This window comes from Glycine soja, chromosome 1, assembly GCF_004193775.1.
Source record: "Glycine soja cultivar W05 chromosome 1, ASM419377v2, whole genome shotgun sequence".
NCBI classification, from domain to species: Eukaryota; Viridiplantae; Streptophyta; class Magnoliopsida; order Fabales; family Fabaceae; genus Glycine; species Glycine soja.
The window spans coordinates 50,330,270-50,348,826 of record NC_041002.1 but is presented as its reverse complement, the minus strand read 5'-3'; the positions used below and the strand labels follow the sequence as shown (position 1 = coordinate 50,348,826).

At 31.7% G+C, this 18,557-nt stretch overlaps 2 protein-coding genes across 3 annotated transcripts; both read right to left on the bottom strand.

Annotated features, from left to right (window-relative positions):
- Positions 1-323: 323 nt before the first annotated feature.
- LOC114419284 (G2/mitotic-specific cyclin-1-like) lies at positions 324-3,592 on the bottom strand. The gene is made up of 11 exons (XM_028384931.1): positions 3,366-3,592; positions 3,110-3,236; positions 2,934-2,990; positions 2,727-2,772; positions 2,471-2,623; positions 2,252-2,377; positions 1,706-1,795; positions 1,363-1,584; positions 1,176-1,274; positions 888-1,066; positions 324-787 (listed from the first exon to the last, which is right to left on the bottom strand). The coding sequence occupies exons 1-11, from the start codon at positions 3,418-3,420 to the stop codon at positions 643-645; spliced, it is 1,299 nt and encodes a 432-aa protein (XP_028240732.1). The 5' UTR covers positions 3,421-3,592; the 3' UTR covers positions 324-642.
- Positions 3,593-10,358: 6,766 nt separating this feature from the next.
- LOC114419272 lies at positions 10,359-18,006 on the bottom strand. Of its 2 annotated transcripts, XM_028384913.1 has the most exons (14): positions 17,804-18,006; positions 17,623-17,704; positions 16,998-17,108; positions 16,199-16,296; positions 16,009-16,101; positions 15,718-15,854; positions 15,424-15,496; positions 15,278-15,323; positions 15,063-15,172; positions 14,680-14,787; positions 14,535-14,594; positions 13,795-13,856; positions 12,799-13,111; positions 10,359-11,546 (listed from the first exon to the last, which is right to left on the bottom strand). In XM_028384913.1, the coding sequence occupies exons 1-14, from the start codon at positions 17,864-17,866 to the stop codon at positions 10,758-10,760; spliced, it is 2,145 nt and encodes a 714-aa protein (XP_028240714.1). In that variant the 5' UTR covers positions 17,867-18,006; the 3' UTR covers positions 10,359-10,757. The 2 variants fall into 2 exon arrangements, with proteins under 2 accessions (XP_028240714.1, XP_028240721.1); XM_028384920.1 differs by lacking the exons at positions 16,998-17,108; positions 17,623-17,704; positions 17,804-18,006 and adding an exon at positions 16,654-16,824.
- Positions 18,007-18,557: the final 551 nt, after the last annotated feature.

Below are 18,557 nucleotides of genomic sequence, written 5' to 3'. Positions count from 1 at the left end.
ATTATATCATCATACAAACCTATGGGGTCGGTGTAGTGGTGGGATAGGATGGTATTACATCATGTTTTAGGTTCGTTTCCACATTTCCTCTTTCTTCTCTATTTTTTCCGCAAGGTAATCCATCCAAAATATTCAAGCCAAGCCCCATAAAATAATAAATATTTTGTTCTAATTGAAAGCATAGATGAAAAAAGTAGCATTGCCAGGCAAGGTTGCATCTTGCATTTGTGGCATGCTCTCAAAACAAACCACACTTCCCAAAAAAATTTCAGCACGAAGGTTGGTTTCTATATGCCGTATATATACATATAAACGGAAAAAAATTATCAAATACTTCTTGAATGAATGAAATTATTTCTATGCCATCGTTTCAATTATTTTGTTCAATGGGAACAAGAGAAATACAAACTCAAATGGACGAAGTATGTTCTGTTCAGTTAGAACATAACAGAAAAGAAAAAAAGGGTGGAAAAATAACAGAACAATAAATACTCTTAAGAGAAAAAAAAAAACATCAGAGGATTATGAAAATCCTCTGAACAATATATGTGCAACCCAAGTTGCTCACATGTGGGCCCCCAATTATGAAAAGTCATATGTATGATATCATGGTGTTGTTAGTGGCTGTACGTACATGGCCTGCTACAATGGTTTCTCCAGAAGAAAACGTGGTGGTTCACATTTTGCAGTATAGCTAAATTTAGATGAGCAGTACTTCCTATGTACCCCAGTTAGTTTCCCATTCCCAGCCTTCTGATGAAAATCAGCCATTAATGTTGAGCACTCTCTGTAAGTCACAATTAACCACACATTAGTATTTAGCATAGCATGTCAAACTACTGGATGAATGGAACATGAAAAAGGCACTGAACTCAATGCACACTTACAATAGCCGATCTTCTGAGTAATTGGAGTGCCATTCACATGTTTTGTTCCATTGTTTGAAACCATAAATTGTGCATTGGGCTGTGTAGACAGCAGATGCTGCTAGCAAAGATGGAGGGAACTTCAGCATCTCATACTCCACAAGAGTTAGCTCTACCAGGAAGAAAGCCAATAACTCAAGCTGTTCCATGTTGAGGAATAGAGGAAACAAAGTTAGTAATTATGACATTGCTGGTTTTGATTTTAAAAAAAAAAAGACTTAAATTTTTGGCAGAAAAATGAGTACTGACCTTTCTGTCTGCTTGAGCTGCCTTTAGGAACCTTTTCATAAAAACATATGCCGTTGGCACAGACATGTTAAACTGCAATGTGTTCACCATCAACTTCTCCTGCAGGGTTTACAATGAATTTAAGTTAGTTTAATGTTACAAATGCAAAAGTTAAAGGTGTTGTCACAATGAGGCAAAAAAATGATACCATTTCAAGAACTTCCTTCCTTGTGTATGCTTTGTCTGATATGAGAATTAGATCCCCCACCACAGGTACAGAAACTTCTTCGTACTTGCATGCCAAAAGCATGGCAACTAGACCAACCAACTGAAGCTTCTTTCTTACCACTGTCTGTTTTGCCAAAAATCGATCTATAAGATTGACAGTGAGAAACAAGGTCTCGTGCAAGAGGTCAAATTTGTCGTGCACCTGAAGGATCGAAACAAACATATGAATGTTCAGGAATTTAAGATTATATTGTATTTGATCCATAAGGCTAAATATATCAGCATTTTTTAAGCAGTGACTCAAGAAGGAACAGTTAATATACCTCAATTAGCCAGTCAATCAGTATAGCCCTCATCCTTTCATTAATGTCAAATTGTTGTGCCATATAATCAGGCGAGACACAGCTAGTACCCTGCAATGTAGTAAGCCCCATTAGTCATCAAAATTCATAAGGCATTCCCATATAATTTTGATTTCCAAAAGTAGTAATGTGAAATATGCTCTACTGGGTAAGATTTAACAAAAAAATGCAAATTCAACATAGTGCATATCGTCTGCGGGATATAATAGGGGGGAGACAATAGTTGGTGGTAAATATTCAATTCATATAATTGGCGCTTTGCGAATTCAAACTACATTTCTGAAGAAAGGCTTTTAGTGGAACTAGAAAATGCAACTTCTGGAGAATAAGATGAGCATGGATCTATAAGAGAAATTAGGACGACACAATGGTGGTATGAGTTCAGATGCAGTGCTCTCACAAGTTCAATTGACAAATTAGAATTCAGCCAGTATCCCATTTAAAGTTAAAATGATTCCAAACAATCAGAAAAGTGTACCAAATCCAAACAATTCATTCCAAATGTACCTCCATTTTTCTGTAGTGGGCATAAAGATCTTCAATATAGTCCACGACTGCAAGAGGGTTGTTTGCATCACAGGTATCAATGTCCAAAACAGTCTCTTCAATTATATCCTCCATCTCAACTTCCTCCTACCAGGCCAATTATTGCACCATCACCAACTAAATTTCGAAATGTATTTGCGGTACAAATAATAAACAAAATCGACATTTAAAAGAAAATACCATCTGATCTGATTCACTATGCATTGGTTCTGTCTGCTCTAAAGACATTGGCACTGGCTGGTCATCCGTAGTTGGCTTGTGTTCTTCATCGACAAATATGCTGTCTCCAAATCCATTCGAATTTGAATTCCCCAAGTTTGACTTCTTGGTTCCCTGTTTCAAATTGACCGCCGCCACTCAAAAATCTCAGTTTCATCTTTCAATTAGTCAAAGGATCTGTGCAAAGCATCAAATTTCATCATAAAAAAGAGTCTACCTCGGCACGATTTTTCTGTGTGCTAGCAATTTGTGCAGCAAACCTCCTAAAAGCAAATCAAGATGAACAATCCGTTACATTGAAACTTATAATAAAAAAGTCACTATTCCATTTCCTCCACTCTAAGAAAAACAATCACTTCAATTTCAAAATTCAAATACTTCACTTTTTTCACCAAATCAAACAAAAAGGATCACATCCTCTCACCTTGTGATGGGTCGATGCCCTGGATCCGCCTGCTTCTTCTCACAAACATCGTGTTTTCTGCGCGCCCCAACAAATCAAAAACCACACCATCAACAACACATTCCATAAAAGACTAGAAATTCAAAAGAAAAAAAGAAGAAGAAGGGCACGCATAATCGGAGAGAAAAAAAAATTACTCTGCCAATGCCCTTTTGTTAACAACACAAGGGTAAGGTCTCCCTTCCGCCACCAGATCCTGATTGATCACGCTCAAAGCCCTTCTGTTCTGCCCCATCTTTCTGTTCCCCACACATTCTATCCCTCCTATTACCAACAACCCATAAAAAACAAAATAAAAATCAAATCTTGTTATTATTATTATTATTAAATCTAGAATCTTGCTGCCTTAACATTGGAACCGAAACCGAAACCGAAACCTCCACTTAATAATACCTTGAAAACTTGTGGGGTTGATTGGTTTAGAACTGTTCTCATCAGATATCTTCATTGTTGATGAACAAACAAACAAACAAACAACCAACCACACACACGCACTCACACACCCCAAATGATCAGAACAAGAAGAAGGGCATGCAGTGAAATGCAAGGTTATGTAATATAGGAAGGGGATGGGAGAAGATAGGGTATTCTACAAACAGTGACACGACACTTACAATCACTATTACACTGAAAGGACATTCAACGGGTATTTGTCTGGGGACATCACTTTTCAAAAAAAAAAAAACTTAACGGCTACCTATTAGTGGCCGTTGGATCCTTGAACTTGTTGGCAAAGACATTACTTTATTTTTTGTTTTTTTATTTAATTTTGTTGTTACGTTTCCACCCTAGCAATAACGGTAATAACATGTGGAGAAGCGTGTCCCCGTAAACAACCCTTCAGCCTCTTTTTTTTTTTTTTTCAAATCACATTTTACGCTTTACCATACTTTCTTGGATCTTTAGTTTAAGGTAAATAACATTATTCACATTAGAATTAACATTAATAGTAATAATAATATCATAATAATACTTTCTTTGTAATATTTGACAGAATTATTCGACACAATTTGTGTTCATTCATTGCAAAATCTGCAAGGGAGTGTGCCAGGTGGGTCAAATATAATAATAGGACAGATTTATGTGCACAAATTGGGCAAATTGCTTAAATTAGGTCCCTTTTAAAAACTAATTTCTTAAAGGGGGTTATTTTGAAACTTTTCTCAGGGGGTCTGTTTCTGAAGGAGACTCGCCAGTGGAGTTGGCGAGTTGGACACGTGGCAGCGCCTGATGGACTCGCCAGTGGAGTTGGCGAATTGTTGTCCACGTGGCGGGTCCCGCGACTCGTACTGGCGAAATGTTTTTTTACGGAAAGTTTTTTTTTTAACTTCAAACGGGTATAACTTTTGGTAGGAATGTCCGTTTGAGGTCTATAATATGTTAAAATGCTCGAAATTGAATGAAGAATCTCTTGGCAAATTCCCGAAAGGGATTTGGTCAACTCATTTTTCCAAAAAATTGATTTAAGATTCAACCACCCATTTTTTTAATCTTAAATCCTATTTTTGAGCTACTTAGAGGCATTTTTTGGAAAAATGAGTTGACCAAATCTCTTTCGGGAATTTGCCAAGAGATTCTTCATTCAATTTCGAGCATTTTAACATATTATAGACCTCAAACGGACATTCCTACCAAAAGTTATACCCGTTTGAAGTTAAAAAAAAATTTCCGTAAAAAAACATTTCGCCAGTACGAGTAGCGGGACCCGCCACGTGGACAACAACTCGCCAACTCCACTGGCGAGTCCACTTCAGAAACAGACCCCCTAGAAAAAGTTTCAAAACAACCCCCTTTTGGAAATTAGTTTCTAAAAGGGACCTAATTTGAACAATTTGCCGCACAAATTGTACAACGATACATGGATATTGTTTAATATTTGTTTCATGTTGAATTGTTTCTTATTTAAGAGAGGACATTAAATAAATTCCATTTGGAAATATTTTCATTTGTTTCACTAGATTATCTTATCATTTGTCAGTTTTTTAATTTTTATTATTTCTATCCTAATAATTATTCACTACTTCTTTATTTTTAATTATTTCTAATTTTTACTTCTATCCTAATAACTACCCGCTACTTTTTATTTTTAGCATAGTGTCTCTCTACTAGTTTTAATAAATATTTTAATAACTTTGAAAATCTATAAATGTTTTTCATTTTTTTAATGTAATAAATATTTTGATAAAATGTATTTTAAATCTCTTGAGATTTAGTTAAAATTAATTTTAGTCCCTATATTTCAAAAAATTATGATTTCCTATATTTCAAAAATTATGATTTTGATGGATTCGATTCCTCCTTAAATCAAATTTAAAGACTAAAATATATGGTCAAAGAAGATATACTAAGATGAAAACTATTATTTTTAAAATGTAAAAACTAAAAGTAATTTTGACTAAATTTTAAGAAACTTAAAACACATTGATAACTTTTTTTTTGGGTAAAAAAACACATCAATAATTTTAACAATGATGATTTTGGTTTGCATGATTTTAGTTCTTTTATTTTTTGAAATGTTATGAATTTCACATTTCATATTTGGTTAAGTCAAATTGAAGTGTAGGATTAGAGATGAAATCTAATCCATTTTTAAAATATGGGAAACAAAATTATCATTTTTAAAATATAGGAACTAAAATTAATTTTGACCTTTGAGAAACTTCATATTTTATACTATTTTTAGAAAAATAACCTTTAATACGGACAAAATTTAAAAGTTCATAGGTAGCACATGGAGACAGTTTTTAATTATTTTATACATTAATATCCATATTTAAATTTATTAAAATAAAAATTATATATAAAATATAATATCTTGGGATGGACACTTTTTTTTTATGAAAGTAAGTACAAAAATTTACACATAATTCATTGGAATGATTTTTTACTATGACTTTTGTCAAATCAAAATTAAATTTTTTTTACCTAATTAATATGTGTTTAATAACATAACAAAAAATAAATTTAATCACCATTTTGTGTCATACACAATGTCAAGGTTTTCATTTTGACATCATATATATTGTTTTTAATAATAGTTTCAATTTATTCTTTTATTAATACTAATAAAGTTATATTATTTTTTTAATAAATCACAACTCAGAAGTATGTTCCATTTGAGACAAACCTCAAATAGGATACAATCACTATAGATAAAATCAAATGAAATTATATTATTAACACAAGTATGTTTTAGTCATATTTAAACAATCAAGTTGATAAGTTGTACAAATGTTTTTCATATTAAATAATAATTTTGGTGTTTTTATCAGTATTTTTTAGATTTAAATATATTTTTAATCCTTATAATTTAATATTTTTTACTTTTTTTGTAAAATTATTTTTTTTAAAGTTCTTATAAATTAAGTTTATTTTATTTTTTATTTTTATAGTGTTTTAGATAACACTTTTTTATTATTTAAAACGTATTTTAATAACAAAAAATAAAAAATATAACTTTATAAGAACTAAAAAAATAATTTAAAAAAACATATAAAATTATAAGTACTAAAAAAATATTTAAATCTAAAATTTCTTATATTATAAAGACAAAATATATATATATATATATATATATATATATATATATTAGTGTTAACATCATTTTCTTAATGTATTACTCTATTACAATTTATTTGGGCATATTAGAGTCTCAGCACGTGGTCATCATTACTGTGCTTTTCGTTGAAATTCATACATCTTGTTCTTAATATTCCCATTAGACTTCGGCGCTCGTAAGTACGTGAATCCTGCATAATAGTTAGTAGGTATATTTTTCAAAAATTATTGTTTTTGTGTGGAATAATACTTACTTTAAAGAGTGACTTATTTATGAGATAACGAACTATTTTTTTTTAAAAAAATAAAAATATTTTAAAAAATACATTACTAACATTAATTTAATATAATATAATATAAATGCTAAAATAACTTTAGAAGAAAAAGAAAAGAAAAGAAAGGAGGACAAAACTCTAGAGTCTGAACCCAATGATTGGGTGTTGAAATTGGCATTTTTTGCTGTGGTTTTCCTTTCTATTATTCTCAACGGTCACTTAAGTGCGCTCCTATCTGCGCTCTACCGCACTTGGCTTTTCTCTTTTTTCATTTTCGGAAGAAGATTCGCACGTGAACCAAAAACAATGGTGGTTTTCGTAGGTTAAGGCTATCAAACTACTTCCATAATGGAAGTTAAATCTGTTGGCTGTAATAATAGATTAGTAAGAACCTTGCCACTCAAATATTGTAACGTTTGTACAAAAAATATATTGCACGTTTCAGTTTATTCAAGTTTGGAGGCACACATTGAAATTGCGAAGAATAGTTTGAACTTTCAACAACATTAATGGCATGCAATTTTCCTTTCTCCCTTTCTTTCTTTTTTTTTTTTTGGATCTAATGGGGGGAAAGAAAAGAAAAAAAAATTGTCTGCTCTAAAGATAAAAATTGTATTTGGAATTTTCGATTGCAAAGGCGGGTTAAGCCATAATTAGATTACGTTTTCTCTGTATGAATAAAAAATTAATGTCATTTTTTTGTGTGAAATTACTTTAATTTTTTATATGACTAATATGCACAATAATAATAATAATAATAATACATTTGTTCCTTGACATACATAATATGTTTTTATTAAATTATGTATTTCTTTTTGTATTTTACTAGATTGTTGATATGCTTATTTAACAAAGCTAAATAAATATGATATCTTACCACCAAACACATAATCTTGAAGGATTCTTTGAGTGGAGTGCAATAAAGTCTTAACAGGTTGCAAGTTCGAGTTTTCATTTATTTTCTTGGAGCGATTGAATCAACCGGTGTGCGTAGAATTATTCATTCTAATTTAATCGTTAGTCTCGAGTTTAAATCGTGATTTTTGAATTTGTGGTTGCAAAATACAAGCTAATGATGACAAACAATTTGGGTAACAAGAAACTCAATTTTCATTAAATAAGAAAATCTTAAATTTAAGTTCGGCAAATAAGATCTTTAAGTTTAGATATTTGTGAATCTAAACGATGAAATACTCGGTTGAGTTCTTGTGTATTTTTAAATGTTAGATATCCGCACTTAGATTTGATTGATCATAGTAACAGCCACTCAATTATCGAAATCCAACGTTTAGTTAGTTTAGTTATTTCTTCTTGTTTGTATTAAAAATGCAAGTATTCAGAATCAGAACACCAGGGAATAAAAGTCTATATAAAGTATGTAATAATTTTTTGGTGTACCATAAAGTAAAGTATGAAATATACTAATTATAAATAAATAAATATTGTTATTTTGATAATTCAACAAAATTGGCATCATAGTTTCTCAGCAGTGCGTATAGGATTCATCAACGTCTCTTCTTTCTCCGCTATAATGTTGAGTAAGTTTTATTTCTTTATCACTTGGTGAGCAATTCTCTTGTAAAATACAGGAAAGTGAATTGAATGTCATTAGCCTCCATAAGCAATTTTCAAGTAGCTTTGATTATATTGAAAGAGGTAGAAAAAGGAAAATTTGATAAACCTGTTGTCCTGACTCCCAAATTTGTGTTGCCCTTAAGGATGATTTTATGAACAATGGCGACAATTTTGGGAAGTTTGCAAGTTTTATTACAAGAAAAAGACAAAGACACAGAAGTCCTGTGGTTTAAAAGAATATTATTCAAATCAGTAATGTTTCAAAAAGAAAAGAAGAATTTTCTATCTCGGTAGTGATCAGCAATAAGTTTTGATTTTTAGCCAAATTTAAAACTACTAACTTTCTATCCTTGCCTTTTGGGATTTGAATTCTGATCAAAGCCAGCGATATTCTGATGTGTTTAATTCTAACCAAATTTAATTAGTTATTTTAGTTTTGATATTTATGAAAAAAATTGCATAAAAGGTTCGAAGTAACTTAATTTTATTTACTAATTTTAATTTTAATTAATATTTCATTTAATTTTATTTAGTTATTTATATTTTTAATTTAATTTTATTTATTTAATGATTTTATTTTTTAATATCATTTAATTTTTATTCATTTCATTTAAATTTTTAAATTTTCGCATAAGTCTTCATGTACACTAATGTCATTTACATAACACATTATTTTAAAAAAAAAGACACTTTCTCCCATATCATAATCCCTCCACGTGTCATGTCAAGACAAAAACAATCTCATTTTAATACATAACTCATTTTCATTTATTCGTTTATAATTTTGTCCTACTTTAATCAAATTGCCTATTTCTCTCCATTAAATTAAAATTTTAAATATTCTTCAAAAAGTCAAACAGTATAAATTTGCGCAAATATCAACAACCACTTTATGGATGTTTCGTTCGTACCCCATTGCCACACAGCCTTACCCTTGCATATGCAAAGAAACTGTTTCCGGATTCGAAACCATGACCAACAAGTCACCAAGGCACAACTTTACCGCTGCACCAGGGCTCGCCCTCAAAGTTTAAAATAGATAATCATAATAAAAGAGCATAAATCAAACTAATGCCATATTATTTGAGTAGCAAGAAACTCATTTTTTATTAAATAAATTAATTAAATTTAAGCTTTGTATATAAACTATAAAGAATACCATAAAAAAACTATAAAGAATAGACATCGAAAAGATTTTATTCTTTTAAAAACTCTACTAACTCATTAATTGAGATCCGATATGAATCCCAACAACACGTACCAAAAAAAAAGAATAAAAATGAAGTTGGAGGTTAAAAGCAAACTAACCACTAAAAGCAAAAGGATACAAGAGAATTTACAAAAACATAAGGATCTAACAACATGGAAATATAGCTGTTACAATTACAAATATGACATATCTCGATAGACAATACTAGAAACAATTGATAGTAGATAATACCAGAAACAATTGATAACGCCTATGAGACAAAAATAGAGATAGATTAAAAAAATAGAAACAAAACTTAGATATAATATCATAAATATTATTGAATTGTTCTTTATTGAAAATCAGTATTTCATTTTGATTAGTTTTATCTTGATAATTACTATTAAAATAAAACGTTATTCTATTCACATCAGGAATCGAACAGCAATTATATGCTTAAAGGACCCAAAGCATGACAACTTGTTTCATACGTTGTGGGTTAAATAAAATATTGATTTTAATTAAAAGAACATTAATAGTAAAAGATGGTCTCTAGAGCTCATCGCGTTAACAAGATAAGAGGACATTTTACATTACATTCATTAATATTTGTTTGGGCCATAAATTTTTATCTTCAACTAGTTAAATAGTTGATACCTAAAAGCAAGTGCAAGTATTTCTCACTATTCAAGCCACCAAACAACATACACAATGTGATTTTCATTCGTCCCAGCGCCACTTCCATCTCGTTATAGGTTTACATCCTTTGGAATTAATTTACATAATGAATCATGTAACCAACCATATAGTATTGTTTTGTTCGACTCCCATCCTATTGCGTTATATTTCATACAATCATACACATATCCAATAAAAGCTTCCCTCGGATTTTGTCACAATAAACGGTGGAGGGAAAGGAAATCTCCCAATGGAGACAATAATGATATAGACCCAAGAGAGCCTTAAAAAATATAAGCATAAGATCAATCTAGAGGAACTGAATGCAGTTTTAAGGGGAAAAGAGAAGTAGGAAGCTAAACTCTGTTTCTAGTGCTTCCTTTTTTTTTTTTTTTTGTCTCTGAACTATGCTAGGAAATAAAACATCTGCTGCTACCAAAAATTGTTATCCGTCACTCAGAGACGGGGAGTGGAGACTTACTTTGCTAGTTTTTCACGTGGTTTCTGTCTTTATTTCCCTTTAAACATTTCAACTAGTGATAAACCCTTTTTCTTCTTCTTTAAGTTCGACTCATTTGTTGTTTTTGCATTCACGTCTATGTTGCTGTTAGCTATCACCTGATGATTCTCGGATACCGTAGATTGTGATGGCATGCATGTGCTGTCTTCATCCGTCTTCATATGCTTAGCTTGGTGTAGAAAACTTTTATTGGCACTGGTGATTTTCTTCCTATCACTTATCAACTGTTTTCTGTGATCATTTTTCTTTTTGGGCAAAGAATCCTCTGTAGACATATCAACCTTCTGGCTTAACTTAACTAGCTTCTGTTGCTCCTCTTTATTTTCCTTGTATTCAAATTTCTCAGATAATTCTTGGTTCCCGGAGCTCATTTTCTTCTTTGCAATGCATCTATTCTTAACCAATTTCCGTTTCTTGCTTTTTCCTTGCCTACATTCTGAATTTGGTATTGATAAAAGGTGTCCTTCACCATTCATTGCCGCCACTTCATGGTTTACTAGATCTGGAAGTTGCGATTGAGCAATTTCTTTGGTTCCCTCAGTCTTAAGGTGGCATTGTCCAGCTTCAGAATCCTCCCCATCCCCAACAGTTCCACTACTCATAGTTTCAAGAACAATTTTGCCCAAAACAAATGCAATCTCTGAAAGGTGTCCCTTCCCAAGCATGCCATAATTTATCTTTGAATTTTTTCTTCTTTCAGTCTTGTAAAATTCAACATCACTGGCCAGCATTTTGAAAATCGCAGAAGCAAGTTTCCCTGCTTTCTTGGGTACAAATATCTGAAATCCAAAAAGATTCAGTTGGATTGGAGCCTTGTGAATTACCACAGAATAACATCTTCAAAAGGATATAATGGTTGATTTACAGAGAGGTAAAAGATGGCTTGACCAAACCTATGGAGACAACTTTATAATCAGGTTCTATACCAGTTTGGTAATAGGGCAGAAAAGGATAATATCTCAGTAGAAATACCAAATTATCTACTACCTTGTTCCAATTTCCAATAAGCTACATGATGTCCATTGACTGATGGCCACTTACATTCAAATCTTTATTTCTTCATCAAAAGAAAAATGCATAATGCTTTCTATTTTCCCAAGCTACATTTTCATTAACAAGTCACTTAAGGAAATGCAAATAGAGTAAATGTCACACACCATGAAATGAAGCTTTATTGGATAAAGTTTTCTCATTTTCTAACTTTACAATATCATTTGAAAATGAAACAGTGAAAAAATAAGGTACCAAATGAGTTTTCAAAATACAGCAGAAACATTTTCTTCAAAGCTGAAATCCAGAGATCATCAGAAACACTATTGTGGGAAACCAACAACATTCCAAAGTTTCCATTTTTGGACATTGATATTTTCAAATTTTGTTTATAACCCTTTCCCATCCCTTGACCTTGTTATAAGGGAAAGGGAACCAAAGGAAGATTTCTGTCTAAAATTGGTAACTTCAGACTGAACACTAACTCTATCCTTTTATGCCTAAAATAAAAATTTAATAAAAAGAACCCATGAAATTTGATGCACGAGATGACAATTTGAGTAAAGAATGGCCCAAAGGATTGACACATCCAGCCTCTGATTAAAAATTATGATAGAATTATAATGCATATGGTACTACTAGCCCATCACCAGATTATCTCGATTAAAAGCAAGGAAACTGCCTAAAACTAAAACCTTTGAACTGAGGTCATAGAAGTAGTATGCTTTGGAGCACATAAGCTGTCATATTTGTGAATTACGTCCAGTTAATTATACCTGTCCATGTAGTATCCATTCATTTAGTGACGTCGTATATAGTCATGTTTTATGATTAGCCACACTGGAATTGAATTTTCTATTATTGTTTCTTTACATGATATCAGAACTACTTTAATTTCAGAGCCCAAAATAATTAACAGTTAACAAGGTATAACTAGAAACAAGGATGTATCATAAACCCTAACTATGGCACGATTGAATAATACAGTCAATTAGAACAGAACCAGATCCTGTTGCAACTTACCAAAATAGATTTACTTACCATGTCAGATTGTGGAAAAGATGGGTATCTAGACATGGATTGAAGAAGACTGTTGCTCTCAACCAGAGCAGGTATGGAGTGCATCACCAAAGATGCCAATTTAGTGACTGCTTTTGCAATTTCTTCATCTGATTTGTATATACTGGACGTCCTTATTTCAGGTGCAAAATTAACATACATTTTTGCATGTTCTTTGGCAAATTTAATACCTTTTTCCCACTCCCCATGATATAGAACAGAAGCAAATGCCCACACTACTAGAGCATCTTGAGGATTATTTACTAATGTCAGGTGAAATGCTAGCAATCCAACCCTGTAACATATACAAATATACAATGGTATCACAAACACCCTTCACTTAGAGAATATAAATTCACAAACAACATCCATCCAAGTCAAGTTAATTCCAGCTATAAGAGAATGAGTTTCAATAAACCAGTTATTCTCCCTCTCCATCTCCACGCACAAAAATATGATTAAATCCACTTTCTAGGCTTACCTTGTTGGTTGTTTTTACTTGCCAGAGTTGATGGCACTACTTAAAAGTACTTCTTGAAATGGGTCTTAAATTTCCATGTCAGGGGCAGTCAGCTCACGGATGACTAAAAATTGCATTAATTGTCTGTTACAGACAGTTTCAAGAAACCAAAAACTGTCTACAATATATGGTATTAAACACCCAATACTCAGTTACACAGCAAGAGCATCTGATGTAAGAAAATTAGATTAAATACTAATTCCTCAATTCCCTAAAGACTAGCGAGGAGAAAAAACACCATACAAGCTGCAAGCAAAGTTTCAGAAGTTAGCTCTGCTTCTTTATATGTTCCATCAGATATTTGTTCTCAGACCTACATCCTAAAATTGTCCCTACAACCTTGGATAAAGGAAAATTAATCCTAAAATCTTAGGGTTAATTAGATTTCTTTTCTTCTTTCTTTATATTTGCAGTTGGATAGGGGATTCTTGTAACAAACAGAACTAACAACCACTCACCATAGAGTGCAATCACAAGGTCGATCGCATGCAACCAAATTATCGAGATAGAAGAATAATTTCTGCAAAAGTAACAACAGAACAATAAGTGAAAGCAGAGAAGTTTGATGCCAAATGTACACTTGTAATGATTGTCATTAAGGCCACACTCATTTGAGTAGGTGGAAATGATTAAGAAAAAAATTAAGTATTTGGGCACAATAAAAACTCATGTTTCCATTTTTTATATACCACTTTAATCTAGACTTTATTGTGCCCATAAATACCCAATTTTTTGCCCACTCAAGCATGCCTAAAAATATGTGAGAATCTCTTCATAATCATACTACATTTCTTAATGTTAGATTAACATCATGTAACCTACTATCCAATTTATCCTTAGCTTTAAAAAGAAAAATCTTCTCCAATTATCAGGAAAGTAGTAAAAATAATTAGAACATTCTTCTATGTCCTTAGGGTTCAAAGTTTTTAAATGGCATTTCAGTTAGTTGTGTGCAAATAATTACAGGATTACTCAATCAAGTTCACTGATCAATTTTGAATGACAACAAATCTTTCATTATTAATACCAATATTTGTCTATAAACATCAAAACATACAAATACTGATCCAGTTTACAGTGAACTATCAACTTATTGTAACATATTCCTTCAGCTTGTAATAACTTTAGCATTTGTATTCATACAATAAAATAACATCATCAAAAGCTTGTTGTACAATTCTTTTGCAAATCTACTTACCATCAACATATTGGAAGCCGGAGCATCTTCTTTAATAGCTTGTTCATCAAGATATGCTGCCTATAGCCAATTAATGAGCAACAATTGTATTTGGCTGATAGGCATATTATTGAAAGAGTAAAATCAGAAACTCAAATCCACTTACATGCACAGGAAGTAAAAATTCAAGTAATTTGAATTTCCAAAGTAGATGCAAAGATGGTTCAGCAGCGCCATAAGACAGCATGTAGTTCAATTCAATCATAATTTTATTCTGAAATATATAAAGAACAGAAGCAAGATGAGTGATAAAACAAACTACAATTAATTTGACATCCAAAAATAAAACCTCGTTGTGTAATGGACTGATTTACTTTTCTGATTGCCAATGTCAAGAAAACAAATGAAGTGCAATAAAAAGGGAAGCATTTCTACACAACCCAAGGACAAAAGATACGATAAACAATACCATTAAAACTAAAAGATAGAAAATTTCCTATGCCAAAATCAGGCCAGTACTACAACATCATAAAATTTCAATTGAAGTACCTTGTCCAAGCTCTTAACAAGTGAAGAATATTTCCACATTGCAGCCTCAGTCTCCCTTGATAATGATAAACCAAGACGAGCTGCAATTCTGAAGCCACGTAAAATTCTCCCTACATACAGATTTTACATGTGACTTCATGTTCATAGTGCATGCTAATCAATGTGGTTCAGAAAGCCTAATTTCAAAGATACAATGAGAGTACGATGCTACCTACCAGGATCCTCTTTAAAGGACATCTGAGCAGGGATAACAGTTTCTAGCTGAATCCATGTTACCAACATAATTATATATTAGCATACTTACAAATTACACTCATGCTTAGGGCTATAAAAATTCATTAACAAGTCACATAAAGAGTACCTTTAAGGACCTCAAATCAGCCATTCCATCGGTATAATCGTAGATTTTATTGGCAAACGGGTCATAAAATAAACTGCTTCCATAATCAGAATTGGATTAATAAAGCAGAGCTACAAATTAAATAACAAAGATAAAAAAAATTACTTGCTACTGCAACTTCCTACCCTTGCAACATAATCCAAAACCACATTTTAAAGAGAAAGTAAATGTTTAAAACAGAAACTACACACAAAAAGAAATAGATTGCCTACAAGCTATAAAAAAATAAAAAAAATAAAAACCCTCCAACAATACCTATTAATTGTGAAGTCCCTGCGCAAGGAGTTTTTGCAGCGAAAAAGGTCCTTTTTATTACTGCATTTGGGCAACAGAGAGTATAAAAATTGTTCCTTCCTATTGGAAGTTCGTGCCACTGTCTCAAAACTGGTTACCTGATACGATATAAATAAATAGATTGATTAATTTATTGAAATAATGTTACTCAAAGAAGAATCTCCAAAATGAAGTGCACGTTAAATCATGCATGCAATTTGTAGATTAAAAAAAAGACAAAGGTAATCTTGTATAACTACTCAGTAGACAAACCTCAACTACAGAACCTTTTATATGAACCAAGCATATTGGAAAACGACGTCCAACAACTTCGGCACGAGCTAAACCACGAAACTGCGCTCTCACCTGTTAGAAATCATTGAAGGAAAAAAATGTATTAAAACTCAATACAAAAAGTATATAGTGCTTCTAATATAGATAAATTGAATCATGGTCATAAAACCTCCATCAGCTTTGCTGTGGTGATAACATCAAAATCTTTTGGAGTTCTATTCAGTAGTAGATCTCTCACACACCCACCTACTAAGTAGGACTCAAATCCTGCAATTCATAAAAGATGAAAGAATGTAGATATTGAAAAAAAAATAGGGGTATAACAAAACAGAAAAGTTTAAGGTAAATGAAATTTTGTACCAGAATATGTGTGTGTGTGTTTGTTTGATATCCTAGAATGCCTTTAGAATATATCATGGGATCAATTAGTTATCTAATTGAGGAAGCAATCTTAAGAGTTGTTTCATAGTTATTATGATTTATGCTTTGTTCTCTTACTTAAATGGGGTTAGTCTTCTTATTGCACTGATGGTGTGAGCTTTTACTAGCAGTACTATTATAGTACCTAATTACTAGCATAAATGGGACCATTAGGTCAGTATTTTGTATAATGCTATTACATACCATGTCAATATAACTTTCTCATTTTGATTATTCTATTTCTCTCTGGTCCTTTTTCTCTACCAGTGCACTACATTTCAACAGAATTATCCTTTAACCTCATTGAGTAGCAATTCCACTGGCTCAAAGCTGAAACAATGGTTCATAACTGCAGGGTGTCTACATCGTTAGGAGCAACTAGTAATGGTACTCAGTTTCTAGGATTAAATATGTACAAAAAAAGTGCTAAAATCAGACTTTCAAAATCAAGGCACAAAGAAAATAAACAGGCAAGGCAATGCTCATCTTTTATCATTATTCAGGAATAAGAGTAGGAAGACATTTTAAAGGCCTGTATACAATCTCACCTTTTCTCCGAAGAAGTTTCAGGACAAACTGAGATGGGTATGAAATCATAGAACTAGTTATACCAAGCTCCTCTGCATCCAAAGTCTTCCATTTTGAGACGTCAATGCGGCCTGAATAACAGCTCAAAATTGTTAGCAGTTCTCAAATGAACATGACCAAAACCTTACTATAGGTTTCACATATGGGTCTGTTTAGATAAACTTCTCCATAAGGACTTATAGGAGAAGAAAAAAATTAAACAAGCTTTACCAGAAGCTAAAACTAACCTATGCATAAGCTAATTTGTAAAAGCTCTCACAATAGCTTCTCTAAAAGCTTATTTTTAACTTATACACAAGCTAATTTTAGCTTATGGAAACGCTTATTTCATTCTTTCTTCTCCTATAAGTGCTTATGAAGAAGTTTATCCAAACAGGCCCAACCAAGTTTGAAAACTGATTCTAGGTAACAGCATACACTCAGTATCAGATATTATTAGAGTTACAAACGTGTGTTTCTGTGCATTCTGCCTGACAACATCAATGGCTCGATGAGAAGAATAAATTCAGACAACATGAAAACGCAGGCAGAAGCAGAGTAAAACTAAGCAAATAAATAAATAAAATGTAGAAGCAGTAATTTTACCTCGGCAAACAGAGTAATCTAAGTCATTTTCTGTTGACGATGGATCTTGCTTTGGTCGTTTGGGCGCAGGGGAGTGGAAGCCCTGCATCAACAAATTCAAGGCGGAAAGAGTGGGTTTAGAGAGAGATTTGAGAGGTCACAATGTGTTTGAGAAATTGTCTCAACCAAAGTAAAAGTGCACCTGAGAGTGAGAGTTGACGAGAGTCTTCAAACGAGTAAGCACGCCTCGTTTGTTGTGGTTCATTCTGAAATGAAACAACCTCAACCTATTCACCGCTTACTGAATCCTACCTTAGTTCATTTCGCGCGGCACAACACAGACACGATTGTTCTATACCTTCCAACTGCCTTTTTTTTTTTTTTTTTTTATCAAATTAGAGTTTTTATTTTGTTTCTTCAGATTACATAGCCTTCTAGGATCTGCATACTCAAGAATTCGACACTATTGAATCAATTAGAACAATCTAAGCCATAATTTACTTCATTAAGTGCCAAATTAGAGTAATATTTTTTTAAAAAAATATAGTATTTTTAGCAATAGTAAAATTAATTTTAAATATATGAAAAATATTTAAAATTAACTTTTAGCAATAGTAAAAAATACAATGAATAATTTTAAATATATAAAAAATATAACAATTGAAATTTTTGATAAATAAATATTTTTAATATATAATTTATATTTTACATATATGATAAATATTTTATATTGTGATATAATGATATTTTTATTGGTTGATAATTTATTTTAAAACAAATAGTAAAATTAATTTAAAGATAAAGATGATAATAATATATTTTTAAAAAAATACAAGAGCTTAAAAATATTAAAATACACTCTCGTTGAAGAAAATTCATAGAAACCTCTTGTTAAATAATACTTTTAAAAACATTGTTGTGTAATGTAATTATTTAAATTTATAGAGAGAAACAAA

What these genes read in the sequence shown, in the direction of transcription:
- LOC114419272 (XM_028384913.1), bottom strand. Translation starts at nt 17,866, where the DNA reads ATGAACCACAACAAACGAGGCGTGCTTACTCGTTTGAAGACTCTCGTC. An exon ending in TCGTCAACTCTCACTCTCAG is followed by an intron (nt 17,705 to 17,803) that starts GTGCACTTTTAC and finishes TTGTTGATGCAG; the next exon opens with GGCTTCCACTCCCCTGCGCC. An exon ending in CGGCTTCCAATATGTTGATG is followed by an intron (nt 13,857 to 14,534) that starts GTAAGTAGATTT and finishes TTACTTTTGCAG; the next exon opens with AAATTATTCTTCTATCTCGA.
- LOC114419284 (XM_028384931.1), bottom strand. Translation starts at nt 3,420, where the DNA reads ATGAAGATATCTGATGAGAACAGTTCTAAACCAATCAACCCCACAAGT. An exon ending in ATAGTGAATCAGATCAGATG is followed by an intron (nt 2,378 to 2,470) that starts GTATTTTCTTTT and finishes TTGGCCTGGTAG; the next exon opens with GAGGAAGTTGAGATGGAGGA. An exon ending in TACTCAGAAGATCGGCTATT is followed by an intron (nt 788 to 887) that starts GTAAGTGTGCAT and finishes TGTGACTTACAG; the next exon opens with AGAGTGCTCAACATTAATGG.